This window comes from Arachis hypogaea, chromosome 20 (assembly GCF_003086295.3).
Source record: "Arachis hypogaea cultivar Tifrunner chromosome 20, arahy.Tifrunner.gnm2.J5K5, whole genome shotgun sequence".
Taxonomy (NCBI): Eukaryota; Viridiplantae; Streptophyta; class Magnoliopsida; order Fabales; family Fabaceae; genus Arachis; species Arachis hypogaea.
This window is the reverse complement of record NC_092055.1, coordinates 134,920,201-134,938,585: the sequence shown is the minus strand read 5'-3', so window position 1 is coordinate 134,938,585 and position 18,385 is coordinate 134,920,201. Positions and strand designations below refer to the sequence as shown.

General features: G+C 32.4%; 1 protein-coding gene across 1 annotated transcript; it reads left to right on the top strand.

The window, feature by feature from the left end:
* Positions 1-12,511: 12,511 nt before the first annotated feature.
* Positions 12,512-18,158, top strand: LOC112786808 (cyclin-dependent kinase C-2 C-like). The gene is made up of 9 exons (XM_025830183.3): positions 12,512-13,217; positions 14,139-14,423; positions 15,085-15,402; positions 15,684-15,911; positions 16,010-16,107; positions 16,457-16,574; positions 16,664-17,050; positions 17,261-17,330; positions 17,846-18,158. The coding sequence occupies exons 1-9, from the start codon at positions 12,864-12,866 to the stop codon at positions 17,851-17,853; spliced, it is 1,866 nt and encodes a 621-aa protein (XP_025685968.1). The 5' UTR covers positions 12,512-12,863; the 3' UTR covers positions 17,854-18,158.
* The last annotated feature ends 227 nt before the right edge of the window (positions 18,159-18,385 follow it).

The following is an 18,385-nucleotide window of genomic DNA, read 5'->3' as shown; positions in this document are numbered from 1 at the left end:
TTCAGATCGGATCTGAGTTAAGCTAAACTTGATGTGGCCCGACCCATGTGCACCCCTACTATGTAGCTTTTAAATATGTGTGAGTGGGAATTATGTCTTAATGGTTTGGCAAATTTGCACGTAAATCGTTCTACTGTTGATATTCATGTTTGGACGTAAATCATTGTAGAATTTATGTTCGGAATTACAGTGATTTACAACCGATTCTGGATGTTTAATATCCTATTACTACAAAAAAAAAAAAAAAAAAAAACACAGTTTTATAGGAATTTTATAATAGAAGTTTTAAAAAACTCCCTCAAATTAGTTAAGAAAACCAGATTTTTTTCTTTCGTGGTTTTAGGTCTTAATTTACAGCAAATTTTAATCTCAAGTAACAGGAGTTACAAAACTCCCAAAATTAAAATTTTATTACTTCAAAATTTTTCACCAATTTTACTGTTTTTATTTTTTATTTTTTATATACTGCCAAATCCAATTCTCATTCCGGCAAAATTGTAAAATCGTTCTGGTCACTTTTTCAGCCTTCTTTTTTGGTCACCATCTATCCTTGATCTCAATTCCCATCCTCATTGACCCAGTCTCTACTCTCTGTCACTTTCTCTAGTCTCTACCCTCAACCTCCAGCGGTCCAGCCTCAACATCCCCGACTCCAATCTTGTCGCCTCTTCTTTGCGGGCCCGTCGCGTTCTCTCGTCTCTTTTTTGTTGGTCTTTTGCGTCCTTATCGCCTCCTTCTTGTCAGTTTCTGTCTCTGATCAACAGATCTCAGTTTCAGATGGAGATACTTCAGGTAATAACATTTATTTTGGGTTCTTAATTTATGATTTTGGTTTTAAAAAAAACATGTAACATTAATAAAAAATAGAAAATAAAATTTTTATCTTAAAAATTCTGTAAGTATAATAAACATGTAACATTAATAGAAATAATCCAAATATATTAAACATTAAATACATTAAAAAGGAAAAGTTTAGGGGCCAGTAACTTTTTCAAATTTTAGCTAGCATGTAACCAGCAAAGTTGGATGAAATCTCACACTAATCTCACACCATTAAAATCATCATTGATGACTATTTGATGGCTACAAATCACAAAAGTTGCTGTCTCCTAATACTCCTCCATTAAAAATTAAACACATTAATATCCAAACATATTAAACACTAAAAACATTAAAATTCAAACATATTAAAAGACATATATATTTTTAAAATTTTTATTTTTGTATTTAATTAATATATGGTCGGATCTACGGGTTGGTTTGGATTCCACACCCTGAAATCGCTACCCAAACCAATTGCTAGAGAGATAATAATTGATTTGGTTTGGATTGGACCCGATTATCCGTTGGTTTCAGAACCAATTTAATTAGTTCGGTTTGGGTTCGGATGGATAATTGGGTACCCGCGACCCGTGCTCATCCCTAGGCACCTATAATTTATATATAATTTAAGAGAAAATCTAAGAGGCAAGCATTTTTATTGAAATCTGGTCAGCACTTAATCGTCAAAAGAAAAATAAGTAATTCTACATTATTAGATGTCATCTCACACTATTAAAAATATTGATGATGACTAATTAATGACTACACATCACAAATTCTGCTGGCCCTAGCATTTCTCATAATTTTTTTTTTGTGACTAAATAGAAAAGAAAGAAAAAAAAAGAGCAAAACCAAATTAATTGGCTAGGGTCATATCTAAATCTATTAGATGTTGAAGCTCACTCCATGGTTGGCTCCAATTCGAGTGAATGTCCGCGACAGAAGCAGCTGCTTTAACCATACAATCTGCAACACTATTTGCAGTCCTCATAATTTAATTGTTAAAAAAGTTATTTTAGCACGATTTACATAATAATAAAAAATTAAAAGATATATGTGTAATTATTTTTCATTAAGAAAAATCTAGTAATTAGGTGTTTTTAATTTTATTTTAGTAAAAATCCCTAATATTTATTTGTTAAAGTGTTGTAATTTGTAAATGACGAAGCTCAAATAATTCCTCCAATAAATATGGAAGAAAATCTAGGCACTTTGATAAGAGTAGAATGGAATTGATTCTGTGTTGATTTGTTTGTTCAATGTTTGGCTAAATTACTGTATTAATCCTTAATATTTAGATTGCGTTTTAAATTCGTCTTTTAATATTTTAATATTTGAAATATTATTTTTAATCTTGAATTTTTTTAAAAATAGACTCAAAGTTATTCATCTTAAATATGATAATTTTTAGATTTCATTTCAAAAGGAGATAGACACTCCAAAATAAAGATGGAAAGATTGACACTAAATTAAATTTATGTATTATGTTTGGTAAAAAATATATATAATTAAATTATGTCTTAATATTTTATTTGATTCAAGATAAATATAATTAAAATATTTTAAATTATTATAAAAAAATATTATTAAAATTTCAATCTTTATTTTTAAAAATTTTAGTTTTTTATATTTTTTTTGAAAATATTAAAAGAATTAAAAATTTATATTTTAAGATTAAAATTTTAATTACAATCTTTAACTACTAAAGGGTAAAAAACAAAAATAAGCCAATGGAGAAAATAATTTACGTGAATAAGCCAAAATAAAAATTGCTTCATGAATCCACCAATGCACGTTTATATGTAGTTCGAACCAGCTTGGTTCGAACTCCATTTCTACATAATTCGAATCAGCTTAGTTCGAATTATACACAAACACATGCAGACACATAATTCGAATTACACACAAACACACGCACACACATAATTCGAACAAGCTTGGTTCGAATTACACACACAATAATTCATGGTATAATTCGAATTATACTGTTAAAAAATTAATAATTTATTAAAAAAATTATTAAAAAAATTAATAATTTAAAAATTAAAAAAATATATATTTTTATTTTATACGTTAAAAAAAAGCTAACAAAATATTTAATTACGAGACTTCTTTAAAATATTAATGAGCTATCAATTCGAATTCCATACAATACTTTTCTGTCCATTTTTAATAGTTCATGAATATTTTTTAATAATTTTTTTTAAATTATACTACAAAAAAATATTTTATCCTATGCAAAATAATTTTTAAAAAAATGGCTTAAAAAATGTTAGGAGTACTATAAAAATTTGTAATGTTATAATAACTTAGGTAAATACATGCATGTACTCAAATTTTAAATAAAATACTTTACATAGTCAATAATAATTTAGAAATGAAAGAAAATATTTTATTCCATACAAAATAATTAAAAAATATATTTTATTCTATACAAAATAATTTTAAAAAATGGCTTAAAAGATGTTATGAGTACTATAAAAGTTTGTAATATTCTAGTGATTTAGGTAAATACATGATAAAAATATTTTTTCTTTAATTTCTAAATTATTAGTGACTATGTGGAGTATTTCTTTAATGTCCTAAGTCATTAGGACATTACAAATTTTTATAGTACTTCTAACATCTTTTAAGCTATTTTTTAAATTATTTTGCATAGAATAAAATATTTTTTTGTGGTATAATTTAAATTTTAAAATATTTTTTATACTCTTTTCTATCTTTATATATATATACACATTACAACATATAATATTATTATATATATACAAATCATTATTGAGCTAATTATTTTAATGCTAGAGTCTTGTATTAATACATCTTTATTTTATATTTAATATATCTTTTATTTATTTTACAACACGTTATCAGCACGAGACTCTGATCAAATTTTTAGGAAGACTCAAGTAACAATTTTTTCATTATGTCGAAACTCTCTCATCTTGAATTCAATGCTCTTGATATATCTGGAAACAATTATTTATCATGGATATTAGATGCTGAAATCCATCTTGATTCAATGGATCTTAGAGATACCATTAAGGCTGAAAATAATGCATCCCAGAAGGATAAAGCTAAAGCCATGATTTTTCTTCGTCGTCATCTTGACGAAGGATTGAAAAATGAATATCTTACATTAAAAGATCCTGCAGATCTTTGGAAAGACCTTGAAGAAAGGTATAATCATCAGAAAACGGTGATACTTCCTCAAGCCCGATATGAATGGACGCATTTGCGTTTACAAGATTTTAAATCTATAAATGAATATAATTCTGCAATGTTTCGAATCACCTCACGAATGAAATTGTGTGGGAAAAAAATAACTGATCATAATATGTTGGAGAAAACTTTCTCAATCGTCCATGCCTCGAACGTGCTCCTGCAGCAGCAGTATCGAGAGAAAGGGTTTAAAAAATATTCTGAGTTAATTTCTTGCCTTCTTGTTGCTGAACGCAACAATGAGTTGTTATTGAAAAATCATGAAGCGCGCCCAGCTGGCGCTGCCCCATTTCCTGAAGTAAATGTGGCAAATTACCCCAGAAGAGGTAAATGGCAAGGTTTTAATAATAAGAAAAATTATGGAAGGAAAAAGAATTATGTTCAAAAGAGAGGATCTCACCAGAAGTGGGATAGAGAAAGGAATATCGGGCAGAATAAATCAACAGAGGATAAGTGTTTCCGTTGTGGTGGAAAGGGCCATTGGTCACGTACCTGTCGTACCCCAAGGCACCTAGTCGATCTTTACCAGGCATCTTTGAAAAAGGACGACAAAGGAAAGGAAACAAATTTTGTCTCAAATGATGCTGAGAACTCCACCACTCATTATGATGTATCTGATTTCTTTGAGGATCCTGAAGGAAATATTGGTCATTTGATCAATGATGGAATAGTTTAATATGTGGGACTGTGAAGTATATATGTAAATAAATAATGTAAAGAACTTATTGTTAAGTTTTATTTTCTATGTATTTAAGTTTCAAATGTGATGTACATAAATAATGAAATATTAATGTTTATGAATTTTGAAATTATTAAATGTGTCAAATTTTAAAATAAAATTTTAGTATATGACATTATTTTATGTACAGTGTTTCTTAGAAAAATAATTCTGATCAAGTATTCAATTTATCTGTGCATACTACTCATTTTATTATTATTTGTTTTTGAAGAGAATGGCAAGGATATGTAATGAAGATGTATGCCTCGCGGATAGTGCAAGTTCGCACACTATTCTCAAAAGTGATATATATTTTACCCATCTTGTGCCAAAAGAGGAATATGTTAATACTATTATTGGCTCAGGCAATGTGATAGAAGGCTCCGGAAGAGCCATAATTTTGTTTCCTGGAGGAACAAAATTTATAATAAATAATGCACTGTTGTCTACCAAGTCTCGAAGAAACTTGTTGAGCTTTAAAGATATTCGCCGAAATGGATATCATATTGAGACTATGAATGAGGGAAATCATGAGTATTTATGTATCACAACTCAGGATTCAAATAAGAAAGTTATATTAGAAAAATTACCCTCACTTTCATCTGGGTTGTATTATACCAAGATTAGTGCAATTGAATCACATGCCACTGTAAACCAGAAGTTTATTAGCCCAAATGAATTCATAACTTGGCACGACCGATTGGGTCACCCGGGAACAACCATGATGAGAAGAATTATTGAAAACTCTCATGGACATTCACTAAAGAACCAGAAGATTCTTAAAACTAGTGAATTTTGTTGTGCTGCATGTTCTCAAGGGAAGTTAATTCTAAGGCCATCATCAGTAAAAATTGGATTTGAGTCCCCTGAATTCCTAGAAAGGATTCAAGGTGATATATGTGGACCTATTCATCCACCATGTGGATCTTTTAGATATTTTATGGTCCTAATAGACGCATCTTCGAGATGGTCACATGTGTGCTTATTATCTTCTCGCAACCTGGCGTTTGCGATATTACTGGCTCAAATTATTCGATTAAAAGCACAATTTCCAGAAAATCCAATCAAAGCAATTCATTTTGATGCTTATTGTATGACTAATGGAATAAGTGTTGAACATCCAGTAGCTTATGTTCACACACAAAATGGGTTAGCAGAATCACTTATTAAGCGCCTCCAATTAATTGCTAGACCCTTGCTTATGAGAACAAATCTCCCAACCTCGGTTTGGGGCATGCTATTTTACATGCCGCAACACTTATTCGTTTGAGGCCAACGAGTTATCATCAATTCTCTCCTATGCAATTAGCTTTTGGCCAGCAGCCAAATGTTTCCCATTTAAGAGTATTTGGGTGTGCGATATATGTTCCCATTGCACCACCTAATCGCACCAAAATGGGACCCCAAAGAAAATTGGGAATATATGTTGGATATGATTCTCCCTCTATAGTGAGGTATCTTGAGATACAAACTGGAGATGTATTTAAATCCCGGTTTGTGGATTGTCATTTTGATGAATCAAAATTTCCAACATTAGGGGGAGAGAATAAGCTTCCTAAAAAGGAGCTTAACTGGAATGCATCATCATTGATGCATTTAGATCCTCGATCAGGGCAATGTGAACTGGAAGTTCAAAAGATTATACATTTGCAAAGAATAGCAAATGATTTGCCTGATGCATTTTCCGATACAAAGAGGATAACTAAATCTTATATACCAGCGGAAAATGCCCCAATTCGAATTGATGTCCCAGTAGGACAAGTAGCCACTGAAGCAAATTCACGCCAAAAGCGTGGCAGGCCTGTCGGTTCCAAAGACAAAAATCCTCGAAAGAGAAAAGAGGTAAATAATATTCCTATTGAAAAAGACATAGTAGAGACACCTGCAGTTGTCCAAAATTCTGATATAACGCCAGAAGACGTTCAGGTACCTGAAAATTGTGAAAATGACGAGATCTCGATAAATTATGTCTTTACAGGAGCGAAATAGGACCGAAATAAGATAATTGCAAATGAAATATTTGCATATAATGTGGCATTAGATATCATGCATGAAATTAAGGATCTTGAGCCAAGATCAGTCGAAGAATGTCGACAAAGGAATGATTGGCCAAAATGGAAAGAAGCCATGAAAGCTGAATTAGACTCACTTGCAAAACGTGAAGTCTTTGGACCTGTAGTCTGTACACCTAAAGATGTAAAACCTGTTGGATATAAGTGGGTATTTGTGAGAAAACGAAATGAGAAAAATGAAGTTGTGCGCTATAAAGCCCGACTTGTGGCACAAGGTTTTTCACAAAGGCCCGGTATAAATTATGAAGAAATGTATTCCCCTGTAGTGGATGCGATAACATTGTGTTATTTGGTCAGTTTATCTGCATATCATAAACTGCATATGCATTTAATGGATGTGGTAACAGCCTACTTATACGGCTCATTAGATCGGGATATCTATATGAAAGTCCCTGAAGGACTAAAGATATCTAAACCATCTAATGAATATTTGCAAGGGTTATACTCAGTCAAATTGCAAAGATCTTTATATGGTCTGAAACAATCTGGACGAATGTGGTATAATCGTCTTACTGAGTATTTGGCCAAAAACGGATTCAAGAATGATGATATCTGCCCGTTTGTTTTCATAAAGAAATCTGCATTTGGATTCATTATAATTGCTGTGTACGTTGATGATTTAAATATCATTGGGACTCTTGAAGAGATTCCAACAATTATAAAAACTCTAAAAGAAGAGTTTGAGATGAAAGATCTTGGGAAGACTAAGTTTTGTCTCAGCCTGCAGATCGAGCATATAAAAGGTGAGATCTTTATTCATCAAACAACATACACAGAAAAGATCTTGAAAAGATTTTATATGGATAAGTCACATCCATTAAGTACCCCAATGATCGTAAGATCTTTGGATGTGAAAAAGGATCAATTCCGTCCTAAAGAAGAAAATGAAGATATCCTTGGTCCTGAAGTACCATATCTTAGTGCCATTGGAGCACTAATGTATCTTGCTAATAATACGCGACCTGACATATCATTCGCGGTGAATTTACTAACAAGGTATAGTTCCTCTCCAACCAGAAGACATTGGAGTGGAATCAAATAAATTTTTCGATATCTTCATGGAACGGTTGATATGGGATTGTTTTATCCCTATGGATCCAAGTCACAACTAGTTGGCTATGCAGATGCCGGATACCTGTCTAATCCACATAAAGGGAGATCTCAAACAGGATACCTATTCACATATGGTGGTACAACTATATCATGGAGGTCCACGAAACAGACGATTACAGCAACCTCCTCTAATCATGCTGAAATACTGGCGATTCATGAAGCTAGTTGCGAGTGTTTTTAGCTGAGGAGTCTGATTCAATATATTCTGTCATCATGTGGACTGATTGATCATAAGATAGCTCCAACTGTCCTGTTTGAAGATAATACAGCATGCATTGCTCAACTTAAGGGTGGATACATCAAAGGTGATAGAACAAAGCATATTTCTCCCAAATTCTTCTTCACTCATGACCTTCAAAATCAAGGGATAATTGATGTCCAACAGATCCGTTCAAGTGACAATCTGGCAGATTTATTCACAAAGTCACTCCCAAAATCCTCCTTTGAAAGACTGGTACATGAGATTGGAATGCGCCGATTTCGAGACATTAAATAATGTCAGCAAGAGGGGGAGACTGTACTCTTTTTTCCTTGGTCAAGTTTTTTTTCCCATTGGGTTTTTCTTAACAAGGTTTTTAATGAGGCAGTCCCCATCACAAAGGATATTGTACTCTTTTTCCTTCACTAAGGTTTTTCCCACAGGGTTTTCCTTTAGTAAGGTTTTAATGAGGCAATAATCCTAAATGGGCATCTAAGGGGGAGTGTTGTGATAAGAACGAGCAATGTGGATGCCCATTCCCATGTAAAATTCATATTTTCAAAGAGAGAATGAATATTAAATGCATGTTGAAAATAAAGACCCCATGCATGTATAAATAGGGGTATGATATGAGACTTTTTACACAACAATAATAAACAAATACTCTCTCTTTTCTTTCTTACACTCTGAAGCAATATAAAAATGTTCTCTTTCTTTCTCTTACTATAAACAAATGTAATTCTCTCTCCTTTTGCTTTTAATACTTCTTTCTATCTTTATATATATATATTTATGCAATTCTCTCTCTCTTTACTTTTTATACTCTTTTCTATCTTTATATATATATACACATTACAACATATAATATTATTATATATATACAAATCATTATTGAGCTAATTATTTTAATGCTAGAGTCTTGTATTAATATATCTTTATTTTATATTTAATATATCTTTTATTTATTTTACAACAAATTTGAGAATATCTCTTTATTTTAGAATTTTGTTCATAATAATATGGGTATCCTAAATCGACATTAAAGTAGTTATTATGAGCTGGTCGTAGGTGTGATAATTGGAGTTATCACATGTATCTCTTTATCCGTGTTTGGAGGCGCCGCTATCCATTGACATAGACACATGGTCAAGCGCAAGAAGTATTGGAGTGGAGAAAGTACACTCTGATCATAATGATACGTTTATCATATAAATAAAAAATTTAATTTATTGTTTTATAATATTATTTTTAAAAAAATGCATATATGTATATAATGAATTTTTTATTTGTGTTTGTTAAAAATTGAAATCGAATTATAAATTCGAGTACAGTACCATATTATAGGGTATGTAGTCAGTACTAAATCATGTAAACTAAGACTAATTTTTTTTCTTGTCTTTATTCTTTCTAAATTTTATAAACAATAAAATAATTTTGTTTTAGTCAAAGATTTACTAAATCATACATTTTTCTCCTTAAAAATTGCTTCATTTTTATTATTTATATAAACTATATGATTTCAAAAAACGTATCAACTATTTTCTCTTAATGTTTCTTTGACGGTCTCTTAATTCAATATAGGGATAAGTACTTTTTTTGTCTCCAAGGTCTGGGGTCGAAATCAAAATCGTCCCCGACCTTTTTTTTTATTAAAATCATACTCAACGTTCAAAAACGCTTTAAAATAATCATTTCTCGAATTTTTGGACCAAAATACCCTCATCATCATCATTCTTCTCTTCACCTTTCTCACCCCACTACTTCCACTGCCACCAACATTACCACCACAACCACCATCAACACCAACACCACCATTATCACCACCACCACCACCAACACAAACACCACCACCAACACCAACCAACACCAACACCAAGACCACTAAACAACAGCAACAACACCATACCACCACAACCACCACCACCACCACCACCATCAATCCTCTCACCGTAACCCCTCACCCCTCACCCCATTCCCTCACCCCCTCACCGTAACCCCCACCACTCACCCCCTCACCCCTTCACCCTCTCACCCCCTCACCGTAACCCCGACCCCCTCACCCCACTCCCTCACCCCCTCACCGTAACCCCCCACCACTCACCCCACTCCCTCACCGTAACCTCCCACCCCTTCCTCGTGCCCCTCTCTTCATGGTCATCATCATCATCATCAACAGATTTCATCAACAACAACAAATTTCATCAAAAATTCAGAAATTCAAATTTCAGCAACAACAAATTTCATCAACAACAACAAATTTCATCAAAAATTCAGTTCACAGAAGAAGAAGAAGAAGAAGAAGAAACGGTAGTGCGGTGTGATGCGGTGCAGCAGGATAGCAGGGCGGCAGGGCGGCGGTGCGGCGGTATGGAGAAGAAGAAGAAGAAGAAGACGGTGCGGTGTGGTGCGGCAGGGCGGCGGTGCAGTGTGGTGCGGCAGGACGGCAAAGCAGCAGGGCAGGGCGGCGGTCCCCCTTCTCTCCCCCTCCCCCCTTTTCTCGCGGCCTCCCCCCTTTCTTTCTCTTCCCAGTCCCACCCTCTTTTCTTTTTTTATTTATTTATTTTATAATTTTTTAGTAATAAAGGGTAATTTGGTAAAAAAAATAAAATTGAAGTAGAAAATGACGATTTTATAACGTTTTGTAACGTTGAGGATGATTTTAATAAGAAAAAAAGGTCGAGGACGATTTTGATTTCGACCCCAGACCTTGGGTACGAAAAAAGTACTTATCTCTTCAATATAAATAAACATCTTTCATACTATTTGACATCATCCACAAATTGTTAAAAGGTTATAACCACTTTTTTTAGAGTGATCATGAAAATAAAATTTTTGATGATAACTTATAATAAAATTTTCGACATGCTTAATTATGAGTCGTTTCTCTTCTTGTAATTTTAAAAAAATATTTTAATACATAATTAATTTAATAAATAAAAAAATATAGAGATAAAAAATTAATAAAAATAGACAGAGACCTAAAAAAAAGAAGATGGTGTGAATGGAAATTATGCGTAAAATAAAAAGGTAATCGCAATATGAATGAAAAAAAGTTAGCTTATAATTATTTTGTTGACTTTTTTTAAATGATAGTTATATTAATTACTCTTTATTGATAGGATTAAAATAAAAAAATTAATATTGGATATCAAATTTTCCATATCTACTTTATATATTGTTATAGATTATAGATTATATATTATTATAGATATATATAAAAATAAGATAGAAAAAGATGAATTGTTATAAAAAATTACAAAATAAAATTGGTGAAAATTTTTTATTTGGAATAACTGTAGGATTTCCAAGCCTCAATGTTTTAAAAAATGATCATTATAATTATTTTTTTAAGAAAAATATTGAAAAGTAAATTTAGACATTAAAACTCATATTTTGCCATTATTATTATTATTATTATTATTATTATTATTATTATTATTATTATTATTATTATTATTATTATTATTATTATTCATATTATTGACTTTTTTTTTGTCTCTCAAATCATAGTATAGAAATATATAAAATTGATAATTTTAAAATTTTGGGCGTAGGATTAAGACAATATGTTAAGAATAATTCTAAAATTTTTGATAAATATTAAAAATAAAATAACATATTTTACTTTTAGTTTTAATAAGTGGTAGAACTAATAAGGGGTATATAAGGCCATGATCTCCCAAAATTTTTAAAAGTTTAAGTAATGATATTGCTGAAAATAAAAGTATTATTTGCCCTTACTCATATTCACTTAATATGAGAAATTTAAAATTTATCATTTTATATTTTTTAATTAAATATTAACTATTTAATATTTTTTAAAGTTTAATTTTAATATAAAATATTTTATACATTCATATAATTGGAACTGTTATTGCATTATGATATTATATACGGTAAAAACTATGGTACTTAAAAGGTGGTGTTAATTTATTAAAAAAGATTAAAAAATAATATTTAATTTAAAAAATATAACAATAAATAATTTTTAAAAAATTAAAACTTACTACAAAAAATAAATTAGGCAACATAGAATTGGCCATTATATAATTAGATCCACTTATAAATTCAGAAAGTATCAAAATTAATTTTTTTTGTTAGAAATAAAAAAAAAGGCGCGCCACCATTGCAATTTGCATGGCTAATTGGTTTCACCTCTCTCTCTCTCTCTCTCTTCTGATGATTACAAACTTCACACTTTGTATTTTCAACACCATGAACCAATTTGGACCGCCGAGTTTCTCTTCCTTAACTTTCGCGCTTGAAAAACCATCAACCCTCCATTCCTCCGAGGATCTTGCAAACATGACACAAACAATTAGAGATGGAACAAAAATGGCAATTACAGACAGCAAGAGAGAGAAAACAAAACACAGAAAGAAAGGGAGGAGAGGAAGAAGAGAGAGAAACATTAAAGGGGTTGTTTCCAGAACCAAAGTTACTTTTTTTTTTTTCTTTTTTGTTTCACCACAATACCCAAAAAAAAAAAAAGAAATGATTTTGTTTCTGGGTTAATCCCATTTCACCTCTTCTGATTCGAATTCCAATTAGCAGAAACCTCATTGGGGGGTGTTGATGTTAGGGGGGAGAAACCTCTGTCCCCTGCATTCTTCACCCGCCATCCAATTAGAGGTTGAAAAATAATAACAATAATTTAGTAATTAATCATAATAATAATAAGAAGACGAAGAAAAATCTTGAAAAGGAAAGATTTTGATACATGGGTTGCATCAATTCCAAGAATGCTGTGTCTGGGGACTCATCACCTTATTTATCACCTGTTGATCATGTGATTTTGGAACCTCTTCCTCCACCAGCAGTTTCAGTTGCAGGATCAAGGGGCCATTCTCATGTGGCAGGATCATCATTAGCAGATGAGAACAAGAAGAAATTGAAAAAGAACGCCTCCAAGAAGAGCAATGGCTCCTTTAGCATCAGGCTTGGATTCTCCAAGAGGCATGTTGATGCTGAACACAATGCTGCTGGTTGGCCAAGTTGGCTCACAGTTACTGCTGGTGAAGCTGTTCATGGATGGCTCCCTCTTAGAGCTGATTCTTTTCAAAAGTTAGATAAGGTACTTTTTCAATTAGATTTTGGGGTTTTTGGAAACTGTTTATGTAGGTAATATATTGCTTTCAGGCTTATGAATGATATAAACTAAGTTAAAAAACTTTTCACCTTTTTAATATGGTTGACTAGGACAAAATTTGTAGTGATTTTCTAATAGCTTGTTTGAAAAGTTTCCAATGAGAAAATGTTAACATTCACTAATCACTAATCTTGATCATTTAGACATGAAATTGTTAGTTAGACAAAAAATTTTAAAATAATGATTGCAGGGTTTAAATATGTGAGGTTTGCATGAAATTGCAATCTAGCTAACTAGTTTCGGCAACCGGTAAGTATGGTAGTATTAGGTATTGTTGTTGCATAGCATGGTCAAAATTATCCATTCACCCTCATGTTGTGAGATCTTTCAGAAGGACCTCTCTTTTATTATTCTCCTTAAACAAATGCGGCTTTGGAATTTGTATAAGTATGCATAATATATAGTTTAACTTGAAAGATAATTATATTTTTATAAATAACATATATTCAGTAGTTGCAAAGCTTCATCGTGTTGTTGGGAAGTCAGCACAATTTTTAGTTGCTTTGGTGGAATAAAACTAAGGAATATCAAATTTGAATACTAACTAGCTTGATTTAATGGTAGGGAGATGATTATGAAGTTTAAAGAATTTAGCTTTGAAGGCTATAATATTTTACTTTACGCTATTGTTCTTATCTAATGGCATGTACTGATAAATTGTATAACTTTATATGGAGCTACTAAGGAAACCTTTCCTAATGGCATTGGCACTGGTACAACCGAATTAGGAGCATACGTATTCTTAATGCCAAACTAGCTTTGGTTTTCAAAACATGGCACAATTAGTTTTCTAATTTGATGTTTTCTTATATTAGTGTACTTCTTCCCTTTTGGTTTTTTGTACAGATTGGACAAGGTACTTATAGCAGCGTGTTCAGAGCACGTGAAGTTGAAACAGGAAGGATGTTTGCTCTGAAGAAGGTGCGCTTTGACAATTTACAACCTGAGAGCATTAGATTCATGGCAAGAGAAATATCAATCCTTCGCAGGCTAGACCACCCAAACATCATGAAATTGGAGGGCATAATCACTTCTAAGCAATCTAGTAGCATATACCTTGTTTTTGAATACATGGAGCATGATCTTGCTGGCTTAGTATCGCGTCCTGATATTCTCTTCACTGACTCTCAGGTTGGTTTTTCATCTCATTTATGATAAATTCGAATCTTCATGCCAATTTCCACATGTGTTTTACAAAATATCAATATTTGGTGTTCCTAACATGAAATATGCATACATTAGCATTGATTGAAGCAAAGTATGCGACGATTATCTACACTTATTGTTTTGAAACTGGGGAATCTATCCTGGTCTGCATGTTTCCATAGCCGCAATATGTATGAGGCTATATATGTCATTTTCTTACTCACTTGTGCACCCATTTCCTTGATGTATAAGTCAGTGCTACAAGCTTAAAGATTCTAATAGAAACTATTGCTAAAACGTCATTCATGATGCCTATGTCGAAATTAATACTTAAACAGGACTTGTTCCAGGGATTGTTTGTGAGTTGGAATTTCGGAGGGAAAGGAAATGCTCGTAGTGTTAAATTTTAAATGTTTACGCTACAAAACCTTCCTTTCCCTCCCTTCTCCTCCAAAATCCCAACTCACCAACAAGCCTTTAAGGTTCTATGCTAACTCTAAATCATATCTTGGTCTTCATTTTATGCTACAACACTTTACTTCATTTTATTTGTTTCTTTTTCTCCTTGAAGTCCTCGAGTATTTGAAAGTTATTTAGGTCCTTGTTAGATGTTGGACATTTCATCTTTTCCTTGTTTCTCCCACAGATAAAGTGTTACCTGCGACAGCTATTAAGTGGAATTGAGCACTGTCATATCCGTGGTATCATGCATCGTGACATTAAAGTATCAAATATCTTATTGAACAATGAAGGTATTCTCAAGATAGGAGATTTTGGATTAGCAAATACAATTAGTCCAAATAACAAGCATCAGTTAACCAGTCGTGTAGTAACTCTATGGTATCGCCCTCCTGAGCTCTTGATGGGATCAACCAATTATGGAGTATCGGTTGATTTGTGGAGTGTTGGTTGTGTATTTGCCGAACTTTTTCTAGGAAAACCAATCCTTAAGGGAAGAACTGAGGTAATCTGCTTAATTGATGTATTTGATTCTTTAGTGGTAAGCATCAAAAGACATTTTAAAAAGTTTGTGAACTTTTTGGAAAAAAGATTGCTCTACTTCCTACTATTTTGTGTGTGATTTAGTTTGAAACTTTTCGCATAGAAGCAAGGGACATAAAAACATTGTTGATTACTATGTATAGCAAAACAATAACATAAGCAATACATTAGTACATTCCTTACACTGACACTTATTTTGTGGGAAACACTTTGATATGAGTTATTTTATTTTTGAGCATACAGGTTGAACAACTACACAAAATTTTTAAGCTGTGTGGATCTCCGCCGGACGATTTCTGGAAAAAGTATAAGCTTCCTCATGCAACAGTATTTAAACCTCAAACTACTTACGAAAGCTCTTTGCGTGAGAGGTGTGCCGAGTTTCCAGAAACTGCTGTTGATCTACTTGAGACTTTATTATCCATTGACCCCGCCAATCGTGGAACCGCCTCCTCTGCCCTGATGTCTGAGGTAAACTTCACCAACTTAATGCTAGCAAGTTCAATGTGATTGAGTTTGATTTCTGACATATATATTTTCTTTTCATTTCTTGGAATACCTTGTTATAGTATTTCAACACCAAACCTTATGCTTGCAATCCATCAAACTTGCCAAAGTATTCGCCTAGCAAAGAACTGGATGCTAAAAGTCGGGAAGACATGTCGAGGTAAACTACCTGTCTTCCTTTTTAGTGACATAAAATTGCCACACACAGTTCTTCCACTGCATTTGCCTTCATGTGAAATTGATAATTGAGAATCGTTAGATGAGTGTGTAGTCAAATATGTCAAATCATCTAACCGTTCTTAACTGTCAACTTCATACGAAGACAACTGCATATAATTTTTCAGCATATTTTCCTACTTTGATAGCAAGGGGCTTGGTCTTTAGACTAGCTAATCGTCTCATTTACATTCAAAATCTTCTTAAACCAAGCAAATAATTTAAAATATAGGATTTACTTTCTTATGGATTTTACAATCCTTTTCAACTAAAGTATGGAAATGTATTATCAGGAAAAGGACCGATGATAAAATGCAAATGCGAGATGCTGCAACATCGAGAAGGCAACCAAGACGAGTCAAGAAATATTTGCGAGAACCAATTGATCATACTCAATCAGTTTCCAAAGAGGTAGTTTCTTACTAGTCCACTGCTGCTACATCATGTGAAAATTGTTGCTTTTATATGCTTATCTTTTCTTCTTTTCAAAGCACATGCAGAATGGTCCTCATAATGTTCGTAGAAGTGATGGTAGATCACATATTCAAAAGGGCATAGGAGGACACAAAGACCATCTACACCCCGAAATGGATGCAGTCTCAGACCTTTCGCAGATGGTGAATATTGCAGATGGTAATGGCTTTACTGTACCGGCACAAGGCGGCTATGACTGGGTGAAAAGGAGAAAGCAAGATGCTTCATCTACACTATCAGATGGCTCAAGAAGCAAAATTAGTGCATTGGATCCAAACTTTGCTAAAGGAACTTATGATTTAAACAGACAAAGGATGACTGCTTTGGACAAGAGATATAATGACAAGCAAGGTTACCATGAAGAGACTCGCGTAACGATGGATTTTGATCCTTCCGAACTATTGAATCATCAGGTAATATCATTATTTTAAAGTTGGTTATGTTAGAATGTTTGGACAATGTTGAATTTCTATGTTTAGTTAGAAGAACAGAGGCAACAAGGAACAAGCTCTAAATCATGCCATAAAATAATTTGCACTTGTTTCAAACAATAGCTGAAAACTACTATTTCCTTTTGTTGCACATATGTAATATTGTTTTATTTACCAAAATTAATTTCACAGGGAAATACAGATCATGGTTCGCAAGTGAGTGACATGCGGCGCGAAGTTCGAAAATCAAGGTTTGGAAGAGGTAAATGATTTTTTCTTTCCAGTAGTATGAGTAATGTTTTTACATATACAAAAGTTAAGTATACAAGATCTTTCATCTAAATGAACAACATTATTGTTGTTTCACAAGAACTTGACAAGGGAACTTAAGATGAGTATTCATAAATGAATTTGTGATTATTATATTTTCTCTAAAGAATAAATAGCTATTTTAGCGATTCTGATTTTGACAAAACGGACAGTAACCTTCGTTTTTGATAAAATGAACCCCTGAATATCAGTTCTGTTTGACAAAATGAGCTAATCGTTAACCTATCACTCTGGACGTTAAGTCATTTTGTTAAACAGAATTGCTATTTGGGAGTTTATTTTGTCAAAAAAAAAAAAAGCTTGGGGTCCGTTTTGTTAAAATCAGAACCTTTCGGTTGCCAAAACGGCTATTTAAGCTTCTCTAAAAGAAGAACACTATTGTTGTTTTACAAGAACTTAACAAGGTAACTTAAGATGAGTATTCCTAAATGAATTTGTGATTAACAGAGATATGAAGCAAGGATTTGTAGGAGTGGGAGTTAATCTTCTCTAAATATACAAGGATGCTTGACTAAGCAATCTAGCCAATGCTGGAACATTGTCAATGGCATCTGAACCATTCTAACTACTGCTGGCATGAGACCCTCTTCTTCTACTCCTCTTTTAATGTCAGGAGTCTTCACTTTAACTCCTTCTATCATAAGCATCTCAACATGGAAATATAGAAAATTATATCCATATATGTAAGGTGCCAACATGAAAGATGGTATGATTAAAGAATGGTTATTTTTTCTGGTGGAGTTGCACCTTCCTAGTAAAAGTCCTCTATTTTTTTTCTTTCTTTCTTTCTTTTATTTTTTATTTTTTATTTTTTATTTTTTATTTTTTTTATCTACATCATGACTTCAAAGATGTATTTATTTGAGTGTCATTGTTTTTTTCCTTTTGGGAAAAGTGCCCTCTATGTTTACAATATCTTTAGATAAATAGGTTAGTGAAAAAAATAAAGTAAATCTTCTAAAGTTAATTGTTTTTCAAATAATGTAA

Coding starts and splice junctions, on each gene's coding strand:
- LOC112786808 (XM_025830183.3), top strand. CDS start 12,864: ATGGGTTGCATCAATTCCAAGAATGCTGTGTCTGGGGACTCATCACCT. Junction 13,218..14,138: donor CTTTTCAAAAGTTAGATAAG/GTACTTTTTCAA, acceptor TTTTTTGTACAG/ATTGGACAAGGTACTTATAG. Junction 15,912..16,009: donor CCTCTGCCCTGATGTCTGAG/GTAAACTTCACC, acceptor ACCTTGTTATAG/TATTTCAACACCAAACCTTA.